This window comes from Salarias fasciatus, chromosome 9 (assembly GCF_902148845.1).
Source record: "Salarias fasciatus chromosome 9, fSalaFa1.1, whole genome shotgun sequence".
Classification (NCBI taxonomy): domain Eukaryota; kingdom Metazoa; phylum Chordata; class Actinopteri; order Blenniiformes; family Blenniidae; genus Salarias; species Salarias fasciatus.
This window is the reverse complement of record NC_043753.1, coordinates 12788590-12811613: the sequence shown is the minus strand read 5'-3', so window position 1 is coordinate 12811613 and position 23024 is coordinate 12788590. Positions and strand designations below refer to the sequence as shown.

The 23024-nt window shown below is 43.4% G+C and overlaps 2 protein-coding genes across 3 annotated transcripts; both read right to left on the bottom strand.

Annotated features, from left to right (window-relative positions):
• Nucleotides 1–1749: 1749 nt before the first annotated feature.
• LOC115394794 (5-oxoprolinase-like) lies at nucleotides 1750–8927 on the bottom strand. Its single transcript, XM_030100137.1, has 15 exons — nucleotides 8160–8927; nucleotides 7761–7899; nucleotides 7561–7673; nucleotides 5804–5955; nucleotides 5554–5714; nucleotides 5363–5464; nucleotides 5090–5264; nucleotides 4793–4977; nucleotides 4558–4704; nucleotides 4324–4458; nucleotides 4044–4193; nucleotides 3366–3523; nucleotides 3105–3265; nucleotides 2904–3001; nucleotides 1750–2525 (listed from the first exon to the last, which is right to left on the bottom strand). The coding sequence occupies exons 1-15, from the start codon at nucleotides 8312–8314 to the stop codon at nucleotides 2373–2375; spliced, it is 2184 nt and encodes a 727-aa protein (XP_029955997.1). The 5' UTR covers nucleotides 8315–8927; the 3' UTR covers nucleotides 1750–2372.
• Nucleotides 8928–10496: 1569 nt separating this feature from the next.
• Nucleotides 10497–22733, bottom strand: oplah (5-oxoprolinase, ATP-hydrolysing). Of its 2 annotated transcripts, XM_030100133.1 has the most exons (28): nucleotides 22602–22733; nucleotides 21379–21585; nucleotides 21060–21251; nucleotides 20541–20655; nucleotides 20142–20265; nucleotides 19456–19651; nucleotides 19129–19294; nucleotides 18910–19048; nucleotides 18569–18636; nucleotides 17929–18104; nucleotides 17597–17737; nucleotides 17374–17486; nucleotides 17094–17264; nucleotides 16831–16968; nucleotides 16432–16570; nucleotides 16232–16344; nucleotides 14875–15026; nucleotides 14627–14787; nucleotides 14436–14537; nucleotides 14163–14337; nucleotides 13866–14050; nucleotides 13631–13777; nucleotides 13397–13531; nucleotides 13117–13266; nucleotides 12447–12604; nucleotides 12186–12346; nucleotides 11985–12082; nucleotides 11460–11612 (listed from the first exon to the last, which is right to left on the bottom strand). In XM_030100133.1, exons 2-28 carry the CDS (start codon nucleotides 21547–21549, stop codon nucleotides 11460–11462), a joined length of 3939 nt encoding a protein of 1312 aa, XP_029955993.1. In that variant the 5' UTR covers nucleotides 21550–21585; nucleotides 22602–22733. The 2 variants fall into 2 exon arrangements, with proteins under 2 accessions (XP_029955994.1, XP_029955993.1); XM_030100134.1 differs by lacking the exon at nucleotides 22602–22733 and having other exon boundaries at nucleotides 10497–11612; nucleotides 21379–21549.
• Nucleotides 22734–23024: the final 291 nt, after the last annotated feature.

The following is a 23024-nucleotide window of genomic DNA, read 5'->3' as shown; positions in this document are numbered from 1 at the left end:
GCCTGTGTGTTCTACCACACAGTTTTAAATTTCACAGCATACACACGCCCTTCTGTTGCTCATATTAAGTTAATCTTGCAGACAGTGCACACGTTCTTTTTGTCTGTCCGGGACTTTTAAGGCTCCTCCACATACTACTGTACAACGACCAATGTCTACCTCAACCTGTGACGACTTCCCGAGACTTTGCACTGCTGGATGTTTGCACTATTTCATTGTACTCAAACTGTAAGCAGTGAAGATGCTTTGGTTCTCGGCCATTTTATTTGTGTGTATGCAGTACAGGAAGAGCGTGTATTAAAGTGCTGCTTATCTCGACCTGGATGTTAAAGTGTGAATTGTTGGGAAAACCAGACCAGCTGGACTAATAAGCTAGAATGTTCCATATTTAAAGACTAAAATGTCGATTTTAACTTAAAAACCTTAACTTGAGTCCGTTTAAAAATGTTTTCCCTGCTCTGAATAAACAGGGTGTCCTTTCTTTGGCCTAACTTGTAAAACAGCAACTGTTTGACAATTATCTGTAATGTATTTAAGAAAATCCAGTACATGTGGCTGACACTGCATTAAAAAATGGATTTCACTCAAGTTATCTGAGCTTAATGATTTTTGGCCCATTTGCAGACTTCTTTAATGTTATTCGGCAAAGAGCGAGGAAACAAGAGGCCTCTTTATTATTTCAAAGCTTGTGAGGGGAATTGTTCTTATGCAGGTCAAAGTCATTTACAACAGAATGTAACGACTCTTTCCTGAAAGGCCTGTTTTCTCACTCCTGATTTTTTTTCTTCTTCTCTACAGTCAGCTTCTGCCTAAAATGTGAAAGGGTTGATAAAAGTATCAGTATCAAAGGGTAAATTTACTCCATAGAAAAGTGAAATCTAGCTCAAATTGGAAAAAAAAAATGCAACGTAATTGTTTGCCATTACATTTTCCAGTCATATTTGACATGAATGAGCAGATTCACCTTAAATTGGTAAATAATTAATAATTAAAATGGGCTAAAAATTGCCAGATCAAAAGGTTGAGATCAGAAGATTAAAAAAAAGTCTTTGGTAGAAAATTAGACTGCAATTGCGAGAAGCAGCACGATCTGAACATTCCTCGAATGATCTATGGTTTTATTACAAGAGTTGTGATCCATAAAAGCGGCGCCCATCTTTGATGCGGGGTTCATACAGACGCAGCTGATTTCCATCAGCAGTCCAGCAGCCGTCGGCCTCCTGCTGTGAGCGCTATCTCTTTATCTGCCGCCTGCGCGTGCCTGCACTCCCTCGCCTGCCTTCCTGCTCCGCGGCCCGGAGTGGGGAGGGAGAGAGGGACACTGCTTTGCATAGGTAAAGCCTCCCCCGCTGCCCCCCAAAGAAAACATACAAACTATCCTGGTTGAAACTATTTGCCAAGAATTTTGTGGTCATCTGATATTCAGTTTTAATATTACAATTCTTTAAGTGTCTTACAAACATTGAGCTGTTTACCTCCAGTTTAGAGATTTCAAGGAAAAACAGGAACGAGATGGAGTTTCACTCATTAACCAGCAGGAGGAGAACATGAAGCTCTCCAGATAATGGAAAATTACAAGTGAAAAGTCTTGACAAAAGTTCCAGTATTCACAAGAATTCTTAGATATTTTTACAGAACTAAAAACTCTTAGGCCTTTTAAAAGTCTCTAAAAAGAAACACCAGAGCATGGCATATCAGTGAAATGGTTAGAAAGGATCTAATTAATCCCGGAAAGTCAGACTACAGAGAAAACCATGAAGACGATTTTTATTGAAATTGGCAAAATCTGTCTGGGGTTATTAATTTCAGTATTCACTGAATATTTCATGACACGTAAAAGACATATGGGATAAAATTGGTCTATTAGGATGATCTTTTTTTTTTACAGGGATCAATACAGCAAGTCATTTAAACTTGCACATTACAAAGTTTTACAGATTTGATGTCCTTTTCACTGCATCCACGATTAAAATATATATCAATATTGCAAATGTCTGACTTTTAAACATTGGCTGAAAGGGGAGTTACAAAACTTTGTGAGGATTAGAAAACATTTGTCCCCAAAAACTGAGCAGTGTGTTAAACACAGAAATCTTTTTGACCCAGCTTGATGTGGCCAGATCCATCTTTCACCTAATATATTAGTAATTTATCAGATCTTCTATTATAAGGGCAGCCTGTTATCACTACTTTTATATGTTACCTCTGTTTGCAAACAGATACTAAAAAATATTTTGATCTCATGATGGATTCGTAAAAATTGTTTAAAAAATAGATGAATTAGTCCTAATATTCCCCCACTTTTAGCTTTAATCTTCATCATTTCTCACAGTTTTTACTTGATTATGTTGAACCCCTCTTTCGATTTCCTTTTACACTCCTTCTTGCGCCATTCGGTACTCGAACACGCTGCCCCTCTCTGGGAAAGTCTCAGTCAGACGCCTTCGCTTGGTCTCTGGAGGCTTGTTTGAGTCTTCCTCTTTCCCATAGCCTCCTCCTCCAGGGGTGTAGAGGCAGAACATGTCCTGTAGGGGGAGACACACACACACACAAAATACATACATTATGATAAGACTGAGGAAGAATCCAATTTTATTATTGTTTTCAAATATTTTCTGAATGTATCTGTACTCATGATTCTTTCTTTTGTAGTAATTGAGTTGCTTGTCTGATTTTGGTTGCTGCTATGAACTCAAAAAATGTTTCTAAATTGGATAATTTCCCACGATTTGGCATCTTATACATTTGGATGTTAAGATTTTATTTGTTAGTTCAAAAAGTACCATAAACAAGGTTTAATGATCATAGTGTGCATATTCTCAGTATCATGTTGAAGTTGCCTAAAATGGTTTACAGGTCCAACATAGCAGTGTGTGTGTGTGTGTGTTCCACACAGATCTTACTCCAGGCTGCAGGCTGATGCTGGTCTTGGCTCCCAGGTTCAGGACTCTCCCGTCTGCTCTGTGGAGCAGGTTCAGGCCGGCTGCGCCGTCCTCACCCCCTGACGCCCAGACGGAGAAAGACTCGGTGTGAAAAGAGACCGTTTATAAAATACGGTGATCAAATGAGGTAATATATGCTCTTCAACATGGGGTTGGGATTACCCAGAAGGCCGTACGGGCGGAAGGATCTCCTCTCGGTCAGTACAGACAGAACCACCTTGTTTCTGAAGAGAAGTTTTCGAATCACTCCGTCGCCACCTCTGTATTTTCCCGCCCCTCCTGAAGCAGGCCTCAGGCAGAACTGCTCTAAAATCACCGGGTATCTGAACGCCACGTAAACAAACCCGTCAGTTACTGTAATAAAGATCATATATTTCTACACATAACTCATTCAGATCCTAAAGATCTGAGGTCACGCCTCACCTCTTCTCCAGGATCTCGGGGTCAGTGATGCGGGTGTTGGTCATGTGACTGTGGACTCCGCTCCGCCCGTTCCAGCCCGGTCCTGCGCCGGCTCCTCCAGCTACCGTCTCATAATACCCCACCCTCTCACTGCCGAAGGAAATGTTGTTCATGCAGCCCTGATGGACGGAGGACAATTAGGTTCAGGTCTCTCAATACTGTAGAGGTACAGGATGTAAAGAGGTTAAAAGCTGTTAAAAGTTCTTTTATAAGTTATCAATATGATCACATTTTCTTATTGGCGTTTCAGTTATTTAAGCTGAAATCTGCTTGACTGTATAGAAAAATAAAACGTCTGGTTCCTCTAATTCACAAAATAAGCACTTTAAATTCAGACTTCTCTCAGGAATAAAGCACACAGTGGTTGGCCTCAGCTTGAATCTGTGTGAATCACTCAAAGCCGTCAATGAAAGGGGAATTTGTTACGGCTTTGTAATCTCTTTACAGACCCACTGCCTGCAGTGGGTCAGTCCCAGTGAGCTATGCCCCTTTAAGTTTTTTAAGTTTCCCCCATTTAGAAACAGAAGTTTACACAAAATGATGATCCATTCATCTGAATTAAGTTGAGACATCTAAAAAAGTGATGCTGATTCATCTGTAAGCTTTGTTTGTAGATACTTTTTCAGGAATCCTTCTTACCTGCGAGGCGGAGCAGACCTCAAACGCCTTAAAGATCACATCGACAACTCTCTGAGACGTGAGCACATTTCCTCCGACCACTGCTGCATTCTGGGACGGCTGGAGGATGGATCCAGGCGGGATGATGACTTTGATCGGCGTGAGGCAACCCTGAAAACCACCACACATCATATCACGTTTTTCTGTGCAAACAATTCAAGACATGCACCGATTTTCTCTGCTGTGAAGAATTCCGATTTATTCTGCCACAGTTTAAACTGGAAGAGCGAAGCAGACTGACCTGATTGAGAGGGATGTCCTGTCCCACCATGCAGCGCAGGCAGTAGATGAGCGCAGACAGGGTGATGGCTCGCGGGGCGTTGCAGTTGCCCCACACCTCTGTGCCTGTCCCCGTGAAGTCAAACACTGCGCTGCCCTGTAATATTTAAAAAGGCAATAAACTACGTTACATGCACACTTTGAGTAATCATCAGATTGTTTTGAAGTCTTTTAGAAGGAGATTAAGTCCGCTCACCTCCTCTTCGTTAATTTGAACGCGCAGTCTGATTGGAGTGCCGTCATCCATGAAATCCTCAGACTCCACCTCCAAGGAGCCGGTCTGTTGCCGCCGGCGACGTGCAAAGTCTCTCAGCATGTCTCTGACCGCCAGCTCCGCGTTGCTCTGACACACACAGAGAGAGAGAAGGGTAAACCTGAGCCGCGCTTCTGAAACGCTCCGTTTCTGTTCCCGTGAAGGCAGGCGCTGCTACCTGGATGTAGCCCATGTAGGCCTGGACCACGGCCAGCCCGTAGCTGTCGATCAGCTCCCCCACCAGCTGGCTGCCTCTCTGATTGGCTGCCACCTGAGCCCGGAGGTCCGAGAGGTTGTCGTGCAGATTACGAGTCCCGGAGCAGTCTGGGTATTTGGCCGGAGCCATCAGAGCTTCAGTCACGGCTGATATGGAGAAAAGGTGGAAGGTGAGAGGACTTTGATCATTCGTTTTGGATCATCAATGTTTGGTTTTCACTTTTTCCACCTTCAAAGAATACTATTCATCCTCTCTCACCTTCTTCCTGGAAGATGCCGCCAGTGACCAGCTTGAAGGAGGTGAAGACGGCGCCCTCCTGCTGGAGAGAGGTGGAGTGGGGAGGCATGGAGCCCGGGGTGATGCCTCCAATGTCCGCATGGTGCCCTCTGCTGGCCACAAAGAACACAGGACAGCTCACCCCCTTCTTGAACACCTGACGAGGGGAAGAGGGTTAAAAAAACAGAGATAAGAAAAGGAGAGGGCGACAGGATAAAGAGAGGGATGAAGCTGAAATAAAAATTAAGGACTGACTGGTGTGATGACCGTCAGATCTGGGAGATGGCTCCCCCCTGCACACGGATGGTTACTCAGGATCACGTCTCCTTCTTTCAACTTGTTCCCCAATGCTCTGATCTGCTCAGAGGAGAGGAAACCAGGACAAGTTTTGTGTTAAGCTAAAGAATCGGCTTTGTCTCGGTCATCTCCGGAATACGTGCCCTCACCTGGTACTGGACAGTCTCCTGCATGGCCCCCAGGTGCACAGGAATGTGAGGAGCGTTGGACACCAGACCCCCGTCCGGCCCGAACACAGCGCAGGAGAAGTCCAGACGCTCCTTGATGTTGGTGGAGATGGAGGTTCTCTGGAGAACTCGGCCCATCTGCTCTGTAAACAAATCACACAGAAATATGAACTAAAAAAAAAAGAAAAAGAAAAAAAAAAAAATCCCACTTTTATCTATCACGTCGGCGTACCGGCTATGCTCATGAAGCGGTGTGAAAAGATGGAGAGCTGCACGGTGTTGAGCTCCGTGCCGAGGGCACAGTGAGGGTCGGAGCCCACGGCCATGCAGACGTCTCCGGCTTCTGTCAGGTGGGCTTCGCAGCACGGCTCCACCAGGATGGTGCTAACCAAAGAGGACAAACAAACACATGGGATAATACATCCATTTATTTTTTAACATGACTAAACACTAGAACATGTTCACAATAAATAATCACTTCCAAAACATCACTTTCAATATTGTACCAAACTGTGTCTTCCCATTCAGACCATAATTATACTCCCTTTGACTTGATTTATTTTGAGTTCTTTAGTTAAAAAGTGAGGTAAAATAAGCGCTAGGTGGATGTTTTTGATTATGTATGCTGCAAGCATGTAACGTTGGTGAATCTTTTTACAATTTAACTGTCCTCTTTCATGGACACTGTAATGACTAGTACAAGGGTGCAAAGATGAACTTTCTGTTGTCTGTTTTTATTTCATTTTCAAAATTAAAAAAAAAAATAAGCCAGAGTTATGGTTTTAAAAATTGTGCATGGTAGATCCTGACAGTGCCAGCAGGTTAGGAATATAAGAGATTTGTTTTGTGAGAACATCTAATTATGTGTTAACTCAATCAAATTTTACAAATTACATCTTAATGAGAACATTTTTACAATTTTAGTTGAGGAAATGAACTGACTTGTTGATTGTTGCTCTGCTTAATTGAGTTATTACTGTTACCACTGAGTTTTGTAAAGATTTAAACCATTTTTCCAAAAATCTAGTGTATATTTTACATCATAAATTACATAATAGGAGTGAATTCTGAGCAAAACAGCAGATACCAGATGCTAGGAAACGGTTAAACAGCTCAACACCAAACAAAAAAAAACTTTTGGTGGACCAAAACATTGATTCCTTATTATATTATTACATATTTTGGTATATTGAGCAATCAGTGAGTCCCTGCTTTAAAGGTGCATTGAGGAGTTTGCACGTTTTATGCGAAACAGCGCCCCCTGCAGGCCTTGGGCGTAACGCAGCTTAGTGAAACACTCGTGCCTGTGGCTCGCGTGCACGGAAGAGAGGAACTCCTTCCTCGCTCGTTTAGTAGCGCTCAGGTAAAATTTAAGTTTCTTTTACCTGGTGGAGTCTGTGTGGAGCTGTGGCAATGCTAGAAGCCAGTCTTTTCTTACTTTCTGGAAGCTCCTGCTCAGTTGTTGCTCACTAAGCATTTGGCGGAGTAATGACGGACAAGACGAAACCTAACCAGGCGGAGCGCACATTACATCATTCCTTTCAAATTCTCCCCAAAAAAATTCTGATGCCGGACCGGCACTGCAACTTTCAACTGACAATTTAGCGCTGTAAGAGGTACTTGTAATGAATATGTCAGGGCACATTGTGCACATCATTAAAAATGTGTAACATATTTACGGTGGAAAATAAGTATTTTTAAGGTCGTAAAACTCCTTAATGCACCTTTAAGGGTTTGAGTCTGTTATATGAAGATAATGTCACACAGATGAATATATAAGTGAATAAGTACACAGATAAATCTAAAGTCACACGAAGCTCAAAGAAGAAAAGCCAAAAGTACAGACAGTATTGAAATATTTGGCCTCACTTCTATGAAAAAAATGGTATAATTCAGTCATATTCATCAAAATCAAATGCCCCAAGTTAAAATATATATTTTTTTTAAAATTGAATATAATATATTTTAAAACAATTTAAAAAACCCTGCCTGTTCTTGTCGATGATGATGGCTGGTCCTTGGATGTTGTAACCACACGGCAGCTCCTCCCACAGATACACACCGGTGTCCATGTAACCGTCCTCAAAGTAACACTTGGTCATCTGCAGAGCAGAGGTTAAAATAACGGTGTTCAGTCACACAACATCCGTCGTAATGCTTCATTTGATCCGCTGAGTGTGAGTTTTTACCGTGGCAGGTCTGGCCTGCCTTTGGCCCGTTTTCTTTCTGTACACTGATTTGATGCCAGATTTCCCACAACCCCTCACTCTGATGTCGTCCACCATGATGGGTCGGTCCGGGATGGTGAATCCAAACTCCTTCAGGTAACTAAAAAAAAAGAAAAAGAAATCACAAGAAGTGTAACATTAAAGGAGGAGTGAGACCTTTAGTACTAATCTGTAACCACAAAAGACAGAATTAACATATTGGCTGTGGAAAAATAAAAATAAAAAAGCTTCTTGGAGCAGTTGCACACAGTGTGAACAGAGGAAAGTAAATGAGTGTGAGAGGAAATGATTCATGAACTCAGGAGGGAACACGTGCTGAAAACGTTCAAGCTCACACGAGAGCAAACAAAGTGTGTGAACCGTTTGGTGAAGGCGCTGCGAAAGTCTCCGGCTCGACAGGAGTGGGCGTTGCTGGGGAAGCCGGCCGCAGTGACCATGAGAGCACAGTCGGTGCCTTCGTAACGCAGGTGCAGGAACACTTCGGTGGTTATCTGAGCGCTGAGGAAGCAGGTCATGAGACGGCGGACTCCCCCTTTACGGGTACGGCAGGTCCCCTGTCACGTCCGGTCACTTTATAGGCCACGGCTATTGGCCCATCTTCCCCAGCAGGCAGGTTGCGGTTCAGGGGCCTCCTCTCCTCATGGACCTCGACAACATGCTGCAATCCGTACCTCCCAATAAGAGCGTCTTCGACGCTTTGGCGCCGGCCAGTCAGAGCTCGTATCATCCACCGGCCGGTCAGTACGCCTTTCAGAACGGGGCTCCTCTGAATAAATACCATCAGTACTGATAAACATCTGTGGAAACATTGTTTACTGTAAACAAAAACAAAGCTGTATCAATTACAAATTCAGGGTTATTAATGTTTTTTTTTTGTTTTTTTTAAGAAATGCGTTCTGTCTATCATAAAATTGTGGACTATTACATAATTTCATTGGAGCACACTACCTCAAATACTATGCGACTAATCGAATATCTACCTCAGCCTTCTAATGGAATTGTGTGTATATCCACAATCTCTTTGCACTGTCAGTGTTGTTTGCACTGTTTTTTTTTAATTGACATGAATGTGTTTTATCTTACAAGTGCTTTTGAATGTTTTCTACCTGCTGCGACCGTTGAATGTATTTTTTGTGTAACTGTGTGTGACCAGCCCCTGCGATGATTCACAGTCAATCTAAGCTTCAGTATTAAGTGCCAAGTGTTTTACTTGAAGGTATATAGGAGGCAATATTTTAGGGAAAGAGAAAAAAAAAATCCAATATTTTGATTTTGTGAAGAGATGCCTGTGTGTTCTACCACACAGTTTTAAATTTCACAGCATACACACGCCCTTCTGTTGCTCATATTAAGTTAATCTTGCAGACAGTGCACACGTTCTTTTTGTCTGTCAGGGACTTTTAAGGCTCCTCCACATACTACTGTACAACGACCAATGTCTACCTCAACCTGTGACGACTTCCCGAGACTTTGCACTGCTGGATGTTTGCACTATTTCATTGTACTCAAACTGTAAGCAGTGAAGATGCTTTGGTTCTCGGTCATTTTATTTGTGTGTATGCAGTACAGGAAGAGCGTGTATTAAAGTGCTGCTTATCTCGACCTGGATGTTAAAGTGTGAATTGTTGGGAAAACCAGACCAGCTGGACTAATAAGCTAGAATGTTCCATATTTAAAGACTAAAATGTCGATTTTAACTTAAAAACCTCAACTTGAGTCCATTTAAAAATGTTTTCCCTGCTCTGAATAAACAGGGTGTCCTTTCTTTTGCCTAACTTGTAAAACAGCAACTGTTTGACAATTATCTGTAATGTATTTAAGAAAATCCAGTACATGTGGCTGACACTGCATTAAAAAATGGATTTCACTCAAGTTATCTGAGCTTAATGATTTTTGGCCCATTTGCAGACTTCTTTAATGTTATTCGGCAAAGAGCGAGGAAACAAGAGGCCTCTTTATTATTTCAAAGCTTGTGAGGGGAATTGTTCTTATGCAGGTCAAAGTCATTTACAACAGAATGTAACGACTCTTTCCTGAAAGGCCTGTTTTCTCACTCCTGATTTTTTTTCTTCTTCTCTACAGTCAGCTTCTGCCTAAAATGTGAAAGGGTTGATAAAAGTATCAGTATCAAAGGGTAAATTTACTCCATAGAAAAGTGAAATCTAGCTCAAATTGGAAAAAAAAAATGCAACGTAATTGTTTGCCATTACATTTTCCAGTCATATTTGACATGAATGAGCAGATTCACCTTAAATTGGTAAATAATTAATAATTAAAATGGGCTAAAAATTGCCAGATCAAAAGGTTGAGATCAGAAGATTAAAAAAAAGTCTTTGGTAGAAAATTAGACTGCAATTGCGAGAAGCAGCACGATCTGAACATTCCTCGAATGATCTATGGTTTTATTACAAGAGTTGTGATCCATAAAAGCGGCGCCCATCTTTGATGCGGGGTTCATACAGACGCAGCTGATTTCCATCAGCAGTCCAGCAGCCGTCGGCCTCCTGCTGTGACCGCTATCTCTTTATCTGCCGCCTGCGCGTGCCTGCACTCCCTCGCCTGCCTTCCTGCTCCGCGGCCCGGAGTGGGGAGGGAGAGAGGGACACTGCTTTACATAGGTAAAGCCTCCCCCGCTGCCCCCCAAAGAAAACATACAAACTATCCTGGTTGAAACTATTTGCCAAGAATTTTGTGGTCATCTCATCTGATATTCAGTTTTAATATTACAATTCTTTAAGTGTCTTACAAACATTGAGCTGTTTACCTCCAGTTTAGAGATTTCAAGGAAAAACAGGAACGAGATGGAGTTTCACTCATTAACCAGCAGGAGAAGAACATCAAGCTCTCCAGATAATGGAAAATTACAAGTGAAAAGTCTTGACAAAAGTTCCAGTATTCACAAGAATTCTTAGATATTTTTACAGAACTAAAAACTGTTACGCCTTTTAAAAGTCTCTAAAAAGAAACACCAGAGCATGGCATTTCAGTGAAATGGTTAGAAAGGATCTAATTAATCCCGGAAAGTCAGACTACAGAGAAAACCATGAAGACGATTTTTATTGAAATTGGCAAAATCTGTCTGGGGTTATTAATTTCAGTATTCACTGAATATTTCATGACACGTAAAAGACATATGGGATAAAATTGGTCTATTAGGATGATCTTTTTTTTTACAGGGATCAATACAGCAAGTCATTTAAACTTGCACATTACAAAGTTTTACAGATTTGATGTCCTTTTCACTGCATCCACGATTAAAATATATATCAATATTGCAAATGTCTGACTTTTAAACATTGGCTGAAAGGGGAGTTACAAAACTTTGTGAGGATTAGAAAACATTTGTCCCCAAAAACTGAGCAGTGTGTTAAACACAGAAATCTTTTTGACCCAGCTTGATGTGGCCAGATCCATCTTTCACCTAATATATTAGTAATTTATCAGATCTTCTATTATAAGGGCAGCCTGTTATCACTACTTTTATATGTTACCTCTGTTTGCAAACAGATACTAAAAAATATTTTGATCTCATGATGGATTCGTAAAAATTGTTTAAAAAATAGATGAATTAGTCCTAATATTCCCCCACTTTTAGCTTTAATCTTCATCATTTCTCACAGTTTTTACTTGATTATGTTGAACCCCTCTTTCGATTTCCTTTTACACTCCTTCTTGCGCCATTCGGTACTCGAACACGCTGCCCCTCTCTGGGAAAGTCTCAGTCAGACGCCTCCGCTTGGTCTCTGGAGGCTTGTTTGAGTCTTCCTCTTTCCCATAGCCTCCTCCTCCAGGGGTGTAGAGGCAGAACATGTCCTGTAGGGGGAGACACACACACAAAATACACACATTATGATAAGACTGAGGAAGAATCCAATTTTATTATTGTTTTCAAATATTTTCTGAATGTATCTGTACTCATGATTCTTTCTTTTGTAGTAATTGAGTTGCTTGTCTGATTTTGGTTGCTGCTATGAACTCAAAAAATGTTTCTAAATTGGATAATTTCCCACGATTTGGCATCTTATACATTTGGATGTTAAGATTTTATTTGTTAGTTCAAAAAGTACCATAAACAAGGTTTAAGGATCATAGTGTGCATATTCTCAGTATCATGTTGAAGTTGCCTAAAATGGTTTAAAGGTCCAACATAGCAGTGTGTGTGTGTGTGTTCCACACAGATCTTACTCCAGGCTGCAGGCTGATGCTGGTCTTGGCTCCCAGGTTCAGGACTCTCCCGTCTGCTCTGTGGAGCAGGTTCAGGCCGGCTGCGCCGTCCTCACCCCCTGACGCCCAGACGGAGAAAGACTCGGTGTGAAAAGAGACCGTTTATAAAATACGGTGATCAAATGAGGTAATATATGCTCTTCAACATGGGGTTGGGATTACCCAGAAGGCCGTACGGGCGGAAGGATCTCCTCTCGGTCAGTACAGACAGAACCACCTTGTTTCTGAAGAGAAGTTTTCGAATCACTCCGTCGCCACCTCTGTATTTTCCCGCCCCTCCTGAAGCAGGCCTCAGGCAGAACTGCTCTAAAATCACCGGGTACCTGAACGCCACGTAAACAAACCAGTCAGTTACTGTAATAAAGATCATATATTTCTACACATAACTCATTCAGATCCTAAAGATCTGAGGTCACGCCTCACCTCTTCTCCAGGATCTCAGGGTCAGTGATGCGGGTGTTGGTCATGTGACTGTGGACTCCGCTCCGCCCGTTCCAGCCCGGTCCTGCGCCGGCTCCTCCAGCTACCGTCTCATAATACCCCACCCTCTCACTGCCGAAGGAAATGTTGTTCATGCAGCCCTGATGGACGGAGGACAATTAGGTTCAGGTCTCTCAATACTGTAGAGGTACAGGATGTAAAGAGGTTAAAAGCTGTTAAAAGTTCTTTTTTAAGTTATCAATATGATCACATTTTCTTATTGGCGTTTCAGTTATTTAAGCTGAAATCTGCTTGACTGTATAGAAAAATAAAACGTCTGGTTCCTCTAATTCACAAAATAAGCACTTTAAATTCAGACTTCTCTCAGGAATAAAGCACACAGTGGTTGGCCTCAGCTTGAATCTGTGTGAATCACTCAAAGCCGTCAATGAAAGGGGAATTTGTTACGGCTTTGTAATCTCTTTACAGAAGTGTTTCCCTCAGTCCCAGTGAGCTATGCCCCTTTAAGTTTTTTAAGTTTCCCCCTTTTAGAAACAGAAGTTTACACAAAATGATGATCCATTCATCTGAATTAAGTTGAGACATCTAAAAAAGTGATGCTGATTCATCTGTAAGCTTTGTTTGTAGATACTTTTTCAGGAATCCTTCTTACCTGTGAGGCGGAGCAGACCTCAAACGCCTTAAAGATCACATCGACAACTCTCTGAGACGTGAGCACATTTCCTCCGACCACTGCTGCATTCTGGGACGGCTGGAGGATGGATCCAGGCGGGATGATGACTTTGATCGGCGTGAGGCAACCCTGAAAACCACCACACATCATATCACGTTTTTCTGTGCAAACAATTCAAGACATGCACCGATTTTCTCTGCTGTGAAGAATTCCGATTTATTCTGCCACAGTTTAAACTGGAAGAGCGAAGCAGACTGACCTGATTGAGAGGGATGTCCTGTCCCACCATGCAGCGCAGGCAGTAGATGAGCGCAGACAGGGTGATGGCTCGCGGGGCGTTGCAGTTGCCCCACACCTCTGTGCCTGTCCCGGTGAAGTCAAACACGGCGCTGCCCTGCAATATTTAAAAAGGCAATAAACTAAGTTACATGCACACTTTGAGTAATCATCAGATTGTTTTGAAGTCTTTCAGAAGGAGATTAAGTCCGCTCACCTCCTCTTCGTTAATTTGAACGCGCAGTCTGATTGGAGTGCCGTCATCCATGAAATCCTCAGACTCCACCTCCAAGGAGCCGGTCTGTTGCCGCCGGCGACGTGCAAAGTCTCTCAGCATGTCTCTGACCGCCAGCTCCGCGTTGCTCTGACACACACAGAGAGAGAGAAGGGTAAACCTGAGCCGCGCTTCTGAAACGCTCCGTTTCTGTTCCCGTGAAGGCAGGCGCTGCCACCTGGATGTAGCCCATGTAGGCCTGGACCACGGCCAGCCCGTAGCTGTCGATCAGCTCCCCCACCAGCTGGCTGCCTCTCTGATTGGCTGCCACCTGAGCCCGGAGGTCCGAGAGGTTGTCGTGCAGATTACGAGTCCCGGAGCAGTCTGGGTATTTGGCCGGAGCCATCAGAGCTTCAGTCACGGCTGATATGGAGAAAAGGTGGAAGGTGAGAGGACTTTGATCATTCGTTTTGGATCATCAATGTTTGGTTTTCACTTTTTCCACCTTCAAAGAATACTATTCATCCTCTCTCACCTTCTTCCTGGAAGATGCCGCCAGTGACCAGCTTGAAGGAGGTGAAGACGGCGCCCTCCTGCTGGAGAGAGGTGGAGTGGGGAGGCATGGAGCCCGGGGTGATGCCTCCAATGTCCGCATGGTGCCCTCTGCTGGCCACAAAGAACACAGGACAGCTCACCCCCTTCTTGAACACCTGACGAGGGGAAGAGGGTTAAAAAAACAGAGATAAGAAAAGGAGAGGGCGACAGGATAAAGAGAGGGATGAAGCTGAAATAAAAATTAAGGACTGACTGGTGTGATGACCGTCAGATCTGGGAGATGGCTCCCCCCTGCACACGGATGGTTACTCAGGATCACGTCTCCTTCTTTCAACTTGTTCCCCAATGCTCTGATCTGCTCAGAGGAGAGGAAACCAGGACAAGTTTTGTGTTAAGCTAAAGAATCGGCTTTGTCTCAGTCATCTCCGGAATACGTGCCCTCACCTGGTACTGGACAGTCTCCTGCATGGCCCCCAGGTGCACAGGAATGTGAGGGGCGTTGGACACCAGACCCCCGTCCGGCCCGAACACAGCGCAGGAGAAGTCCAGACGCTCCTTGATGTTGGTGGAGATGGAGGTTCTCTGGAGAACTCGGCCCATCTGCTCTGTAAACAAATCACACAGAAATATGAACTAAAAAAAAAAGAAAAAGAAAAAAAAAAATCCCACTTTTATCTATCACGTCGGCGTACCGGCTATGCTCATGAAGCGGTGTGAAAAGATGGAGAGCTGCACGGTGTTGAGCTCCGTGCCGAGGGCACAGTGAGGGTCGGAGCCCACGGCCATGCAGACGTCTCCGGCTTCTGTCAGGTGGGCTTCGCAGCACGGCTCCACCAGGATGGTGCTAACCAAAGAGGACAAACAAACACAGGGGATAATACATCCATTTATTTTTTAACATGACTAAACACTAGAACATGTTCACAATAAATAATCACTTCCAAAACATCACTTTCAATATTGTACCAAACTGTGTCTTCCCATTCAGACCATAATTATACTCCCTTTGACTTGATTTATTTTGATTTCTTTAGTTAAAAAGTGAGGTAAAATAAGCGCTAGGTGGATGTTTTTGATTATGTATGCTGCAAGCATGTAACGTTGGTGAATCTTTTTACAATTTAACTGTCATCTTTCATGGACACTGTAATGACTAGTACAAGGGTGCAAAGATAAACTTTCTGTTGTCTGTTTTTATTTCATTTTCAAGATTAAAAAAAAAAATAAGCCAGAGTTATGGTTTTAAAAATTGTGCATGGTAGATCCTGACAGTGCCAGCAGGTTAGGAATATAAGAGATTTGTTTTGTGAGAACATCTAATTATGTGTTAACTCAATCAAATTTTACAAATTACATCTTAATGAGAACATTTTTACAATTTTAGTTGAGGAAATGAACTGACTTGTTGATTGTTGCTCTGCTTAATTGAGTTATAATTGTTACCATTGAGTTTTGTAAAGATTTAAACCATTTTTCCAAAAATCTAGTGTATATTTTACATCATAAATTACATAATAGGAGTGAATTCTGAGCAAAACAGCAGATACCAGATGCGATGAAACGGTTAAACAGCTCAACACCAAACAAAAAAAACTTTTGGTGGACCAAAAAATTGATTCCTTATTATATTATTATATATTTTGGTATATTGAGCAATCAGTGAGTCCCTGCTTTAAGGGTTTGTGTAAGTTACATGAAGATAATGTCACACAGATAAATAAGTGAATAAGTACACAGATAAATCTAAAGACACATGAAGCTCAAAGTAGAAAAGCCAAAAGTACAGACAGTCTTGAAATATTTGGCTTCACCTCTATGAAAAAAAGAAACATTGGTATAATTCAGTCATGTTCATCAAAATTAAATACCCCAAGCTAAAAAAAAAAAACCCATAAATAAATAAATAAATAAATAAATATATATATATATATATATATATATATATATATATATATATATATATATATATATATATATATATATATATATATACATACATATAAAAAAAATTGAATATAATATATTTTAAAACAATTTAAAAAACCCTGCCTGTTCTTGTCGATGATGATGGCTGGTCCTTGGATGTTGTAACCACACGGCAGCTCCTCCCACAGATACACACCGGTGTCCATGTAACCGTCCTCAAAGTAACACTTGGTCATCTGCAGAGCAGAGGTTAAAATAACGGTGTTCAGTCACACAACATCCGTCGTAATGCTTCATTTGATCCGCTGAGTGTGAGTTTTTACCGTGGCAGGTCTGGCCTGCCTTTGGCCCGTTTTCTTTCTGTACACTGATTTGATGCCAGATTTCCCACAACCCCTCACTCTGATGTCGTCCACCATGATGGGTCGGTCCGGGATGGTGAATCCAAACTCCTTCAGGTAACTAAAAAAAAAGAAAAAGAAATCACAAGAAGTGTAACATTAAAGGAGGAGTGAGACCTTTAGTACTAATCTGTAACCACAAAAGACAGAATTAACATATTGGCTGTGGAAAAATACAAATAAAAAAGCTTCTTGGAGCAGTTGCACACAGTGTGAACAGAGGAAAGTAAATGAGTGTGAGAGGAAATGATTGATGAACTCAGGAGGGAACACGTGCTGAAAACGTTCAAGCTCACACGAGAGCAAACAAAGTGTGTGAACCGTTTGGTGAAGGCGCTGCGAAAGTCTCCGGCTCGACAGGAGTGGGCGTTGCTGGGGAAGCCGGCCGCAGTGACCATGAGAGCGCAGTCGGTGCCTTCGTAACGCAGGTGCAGGAACACTTCGGTGGTTATCTGAGCCCTGAGGAAGCAAGACATGAGAGGGTGAATTCAGTGTGGCGTCTGATCCCAGAATCCACTGCAGAGATCATAAAATTAACCAACACAAATTTTCTGAGACGCAGTAGAAAGTTTGGCGGCTGTGACCTGGTAAAGCCGCGCGCACAGAGGGTATCTTGGCAGCGTTTGACCAGCTGATCCACTCTCCGGTCAAGGTCAACGAAAGATCGCTGATCGTACTGCAGGGAGCACGGCTCCTGCACCTCCTCCACGACATCGGCCAGAGCCAGGCCGTAGGCTGACAAGACACCGCTGTACCTAAAAAAAAAAAAAGAAAAAAAAAAAGAAAAAAAAAAAACACTCAATTTGCTGCATTTTATATCAAATGACTTATTTCTCTCTTTGAACCTGAAGCTATCAACCTTACTTATGTATAAAGACCGTCTTCATCCCCAGAGCTCGTGCGATGGCACAGGCATGCTGACCGCCCGCACCTCCGAAACACGCCAGCATATGCTGAGACGTATCGTGTCCTTTAGCCTAGAAGGGTGTAAAAAGAGTAGAACCGACAAAAACAGAGGAAAAAAAAAAATGTTTGAATTCAGAACCAACGTTTCTTGTGTGAGAGATTCTCAACACATTCATATCACCTGCGTCAGAGCTCTGATTGGCCGACACATGGCCTCATTTGCAACGCGGATGAAGCCCATGGCGACCTCCTCCACGCTCATGTCAGACTGGCTGTGTATCATCTTCTTCCTGTCTGAATGACTGGCCCCATTCTCGCCAGCCTGCACATGAAAACAGACAAATAGGATTCGGCTTCGCCCTGCTTGAGAATCATCAAGAACATTTGAGGACGTGCGCAATACTGAACACATGCATGGAAACACGCAAGATCCCAGGCAATAAAACATGTAAACAATAACAGTCACAGCAGGAGGTGATTGAAGTGCACAACAACGCAAGGAAATATTACTGCCTTTGATTGGTTGGAAGACAGGAAATGGTTGATTTCTTTGGTGAGGATGCGGAAATGCTTCATGGTTTCCTCCAAGGACAGAGGCTCATTCTCTCCAGGTCCAAAGATCTTTGGGAAGAAGGAAGGGAGGAGGCGACCCAGGGCTAAGTTAGCATCAGTCACAGTCAGAGGGCCACCTGGGAACATCCAACCAGAAAGCATGTGAAGAAGAAGCCTCGCTATGTTGACATAATATACTAAATCATTTTGTGAGAGTGTAAAAGTAGAGATCTCTTTACATAAAATGAAGCTGTGGCGGGTACAAAAACAATGAGGGCAAGGTCAAGTTTCACCACATTCCAGCTCCAGCTGAGCATTCTGAAGCAAGCCTGTATCGTATCATCCAGAGCCTGGTCTGGTGCCAGCTTCAAGGTCTCGTGTAGATAAATATGATTGTGAAACAGGAGTGGAGTGTGAGAATCAGATGGGCGAACGTGGCTGCCCGGCAACCTTCAGGAGTGGACGAAGCCACTATTTACATTTTGTCACACATAATGTCCTGATCAAACCATTAAGAGAAAGAGGAAGGTACAAAAAATAAATAAATAAAAGAGTGACAAAGTAGCTTGGAATCCCAGAAGAAAGAAAGTGTTGTTGTTACCTTTCCTGTAGCAGGCTGGTCCTGGATGTGCCCCTGCAGACTCTGGTCCCACTACAAACATCCCTGATCTGGGGGAAAAAAAACAGTGATATGAATAATAAAGAAACTAAACACAACTTAATATAACAAGCTGCAGATGTGAATTTCAAACAGTGCAATGCACCAAGACATGATGTGGTCACATGCTGTGGTGTCTCTTTGACAAAACTCTGGTTAATATATACTTTGGTAATACCTGTTAAACTACAAAATCAAACTGGACTCAGAAAAGAAAAGAAAAAACACGCCCTCGAAATGTGTGACCACTCCAACAGTCGGATGCGCTTCTCGTGCAAACGTGCCTGAAAAAGAGTCGAGATCCTCCGCCTGCAGCCACGGTGTTGATGTCCAGCTGCGGTGCCTGCAGGGTGACTCCAGCTGTGGTAGCCTCGAACACGTGCTCGTACTGGCCGGCGTACCGACTCACGTCGGTGGATGTTCCTGAAAGAGAAGGCGAGGCAACGTGAAAAACCTGGGGAAAAACAAAAAACATGGAATTCTGTAGCACTGAGAGCACTCACCACCCATGTCGAAGCCGATCACAGGTTTCTTCTCCGTCTGGCTGTAGGAAGTGATGGCGTATCCCACCACGCCCCCTGCTGGGCCGGAGAGGACGGCCCGCGAGCCGCAGAACTGCTCCATGGGAGTCAGACCTCCATCTGACTGCATGAACAAGACGTCCACATCCTGACCAGGAAGCACAAGATCAGACGTGTTCGGAAAGGCTTTGAAGTCGGGCCGCGTTTCTCTTGAAAGTGATAAAACTCCTCCGATTGTTCCAATAAAGGCATGAAAAGTTGTACAGAAAATTAAAAATACCTATATCTACTTTATATATGAACACACACCTTCAAGGCCCCCTTGAAGCCGGCGGTGAAGCCTTTTAAATACTGACGAATTTTGGGTGTAAGGTAGGCGTCGGCAGTGACGGTGTAGCCCCGAGGGACCGCCCGCACCATCGGCATGACCTCGCTGGACAGAGACACCTGCTTAAAGCCCAGGCGCTGCGCCAGAGCGCCCACGGCTTTCTCGTGATCGGGCCACCTGACAACAGGGAATCATCATCAATTTACGTCAATTTACTGAAAGTAAAACTTGTCTTTTCATCAAAAAGATTAAAAGGGCTTTACAAAACTGAAGAAAATATGTCTGCAAACAAATGATTGCTGCAAAAAGGGGAGGAGGACGGGGTTTAAAAAAAAGCCATGAACTTCTACCCAGTGAACCGTGAGGTTAGAAACACGCTATAGGATACCAGCAACCAGTGATATGTTGAGTTTGCAGACCACTCCTCCCACAGAGACAGGGGAAGGCTTGGAGGGAGCATTATACAATAGAGGTACAAAATGTTCAATTTATAGCTCTGCATGACAGAAAACTGAACGCACTCGTCTTTTTGACGGTTACAAATAATCTGTTGTGTCAATAAAAGAAAAAAAAAAGTAAAATGAAGTCTCTAAAAAAGACATGGTCACGTGAGCGATCTGATCCGATGAGGATTATGAGTAAATATGTACCACTGGGTGCTACTCACGTGTAGGAATGCAGCAGAAGCACAGCCAGGCTGGTGATGCCTCGAGACACAACTCCTCTCAGGTCTCGTTCAACCTGCTGCAGGTCCAGCTCCCTGCACACCTCCAGAGAGTCCCCTGTACTGCCTGACAAACACACACAGATCACCTGGATTAGTTTAAATTATGCTATGCATTCTGGCAATACGGAGCTTCTTGCAGTGTGTGTGTGTGTGTGTGTGTGTGTGTGTGTGTGTGTGTGTGTGTGTGTGTGTGTGTGTGTGTGTGTGTGTGTGTGCCAGAGGAGCAGAGATTCAAACACTACATTGTGTTTATTGTGCATATTCCACGACTTTACGTAACTGAATTCAGTGAGACAGTGGTGCAGACAGAAACACTTCAGAACTGCCCCCCCACCCCACCTGTAACAACACGTCTGGGGTCCTTCCTGGGCAGCTGGCAGCCATCTTGCCTGAGGACAACTCGCTCGTCGACCTCTATGACCTCCTCATAGAGCACGTCGGGCACGGCAACCTCCTGTTATGTACACACACGTGTTGTGTTTCGCAGCGGGTGTCGAGAAGAGAGAGATATGTGACTAATAGTACGGCCATTAACAGATAGTGTCTTGATGCTTGGGTCACAAAAGGTCAATATGTCAGTAATTGAGTTAAAAACTCCAGATTTACAGATTGTTCAATCTGTCTTTGACACCTTCTATCATGGTATTGCAATGCAGCTTCAAAGATAAATGACCACTTAAACCATGAATGGTACATCTGGTCTGAGGGCAAACTCCAGGTCCTGCCCTCCGTCTCTGTAACTTCAGATAATGTCTAACCCCCCGTGCTGCAGAAGCACAGGCTTTTAAGCTCAGTTCAGCCATGAAGACCGTCCTGCGTTTAGCGGAAAGGTATGTGGCCAAAGGGAAGGGTACGGACCACGTCGAAGAGCTTGGGCCTGGCCTGCGTGCCGATGTGCAGCAGATCCTTGAACCCCTTTGTGACCAGCAGGGCCGTCCTCTCTCCCTCCCTCTCCAGCAGCGCGTTGGTGGCCACTGTGGTGCCCATCCGGATCCAGCCGATCAGAGACGTGTCCACGGGCTGATCGCGAGGAAACGCACGCCCCGTTTCCTATCAACAAAAACAGCAAATATCATATTCATATTTTCATATTCTGCCTTTAATTCAAAATCACTGCCTAACTTCTGATCTTTTGACATTACCTATTAAGTATACGCTGATGAACTGTTTGTCTTACCTCCTCCAAGACTCTGCGGATCCCCTCGGTGGGGGCGTCTTTGTAGTTCTGGGGGTCCCGGGACAGCAGCTTCAGGACCCTCTCCCGGCCGTCGGGCAGCCGGGCGAACACATCCGTGAAGGTGCCGCCTCGGTCGATGGCGAAGTCGAACTTCCCCTCGGTCTCAGCCATGGTTAGGACAGGAAAGATGTGCTTCTGAGTCTGTGGCTGAGAGGAGTGAAGAGAGTCGGTTTATATCGCCGTGCTGATAACAGCGGAGAAGCACCGACTGGACAGAAACACTCCTCAGTCATGCAAATGAATACAGTGCATCAATTTCAGTTAGACAGCAGGTTTATATTTTAATATCAGATGCAGACTGCTTCCAGTTTAGGGAACTGCAGGGCTGAAAAGGGAAAAAAATATATCACAATTAAAAAATTCAATTTAGCTTCCATTTTTAATTTATTGAACTGAAATGTTTCTGTTGGGACATTTTATTGTATTTTACTTTTTTTTTTCCATTCTGCCTCATCTGGCATCCAAAATTAGATTTGTCTTTTGAATACTTTTTTGTCAGATTCTGTTTGATCTATTTTTAACATCCCTTTATCAGGCTGGTAAGTTTCACTTATATTTTATGTTTCTTTAATTTCATCACAGCTGAGTTTTAACATGTAATGCCTTCCCTTATTAATTGTGTTTATTCATTTTTAAGTTGCCTTAGTCTTTGAGATTTTTTCTTAATACTTTAATGGCTTTCAAATTGTACTTAATCTGTTTTTAACACGACTTTTATGTCTTGTTAATTTAAAATTGATTTTTTTTATTTTAATTTAATCAACCATTTAGAATAATAAAAACAATAAGAATACAGATTAGTTGTTGAATCAAGTGCATGATATTACATTTAGGTTCATTCAGATGACAGGATGCAGCATTCATAATTAAATAAATGCAGAATAAGGTTTATAAGAAAAGCAGCAACTGGAATACAGCAAAACACGTAAATCCCTCAGGAATCTGCAGGAAAATCCCCGACACCGCCTGCTACTCAGAGAAATGCACACGGGCTTGGAATAAATGGGGTATGTTAGCAGGTAGCGACAGTAAACACCGGACAAAGCTGCACATGCTCGATGCACATGCACCGACGCGGAGCTGGAATATTTCGAGGTGATCCTGCTGAAAGGCGCAGCCGCGAAGAGCAGAGTGAGACCCGGAGGGAGGACGGCTGTACTCACCACGCTCCGCCGCCGCTGACTGCTGCCGTGGCGGCGTGCTAATCTTTGATAATCCGCCGTCGGTTGGATCCTCCTCCCCTCTCTATTCCGCCCTGCCTCACCGCTGCGCGAAAACCCATCGGGAGAAATACGAGCCGTCTGTCCGTGCAGCTGTCCGTTTCTTTTCAAAACCCCGCCCTCCCCGGCCGGAGGCTGGAGCGCGGGGTGTGTAATTCGAGCGGCCCCGCCTGAATCCGTAACACAATGTGCACAATGTGGAGGAGTGAGTCTGTCAGAGGGAAGGAGCAGCTCAAATACATCACAAATGTCACAAAACATAAAGACGCAACTACTTACTTACTTACAATTACATAAAGTTAATATTCTCAAATGTATTTATAGTGGTTAATGAAACAAATTTCATGACCGCAAGATATCATATCA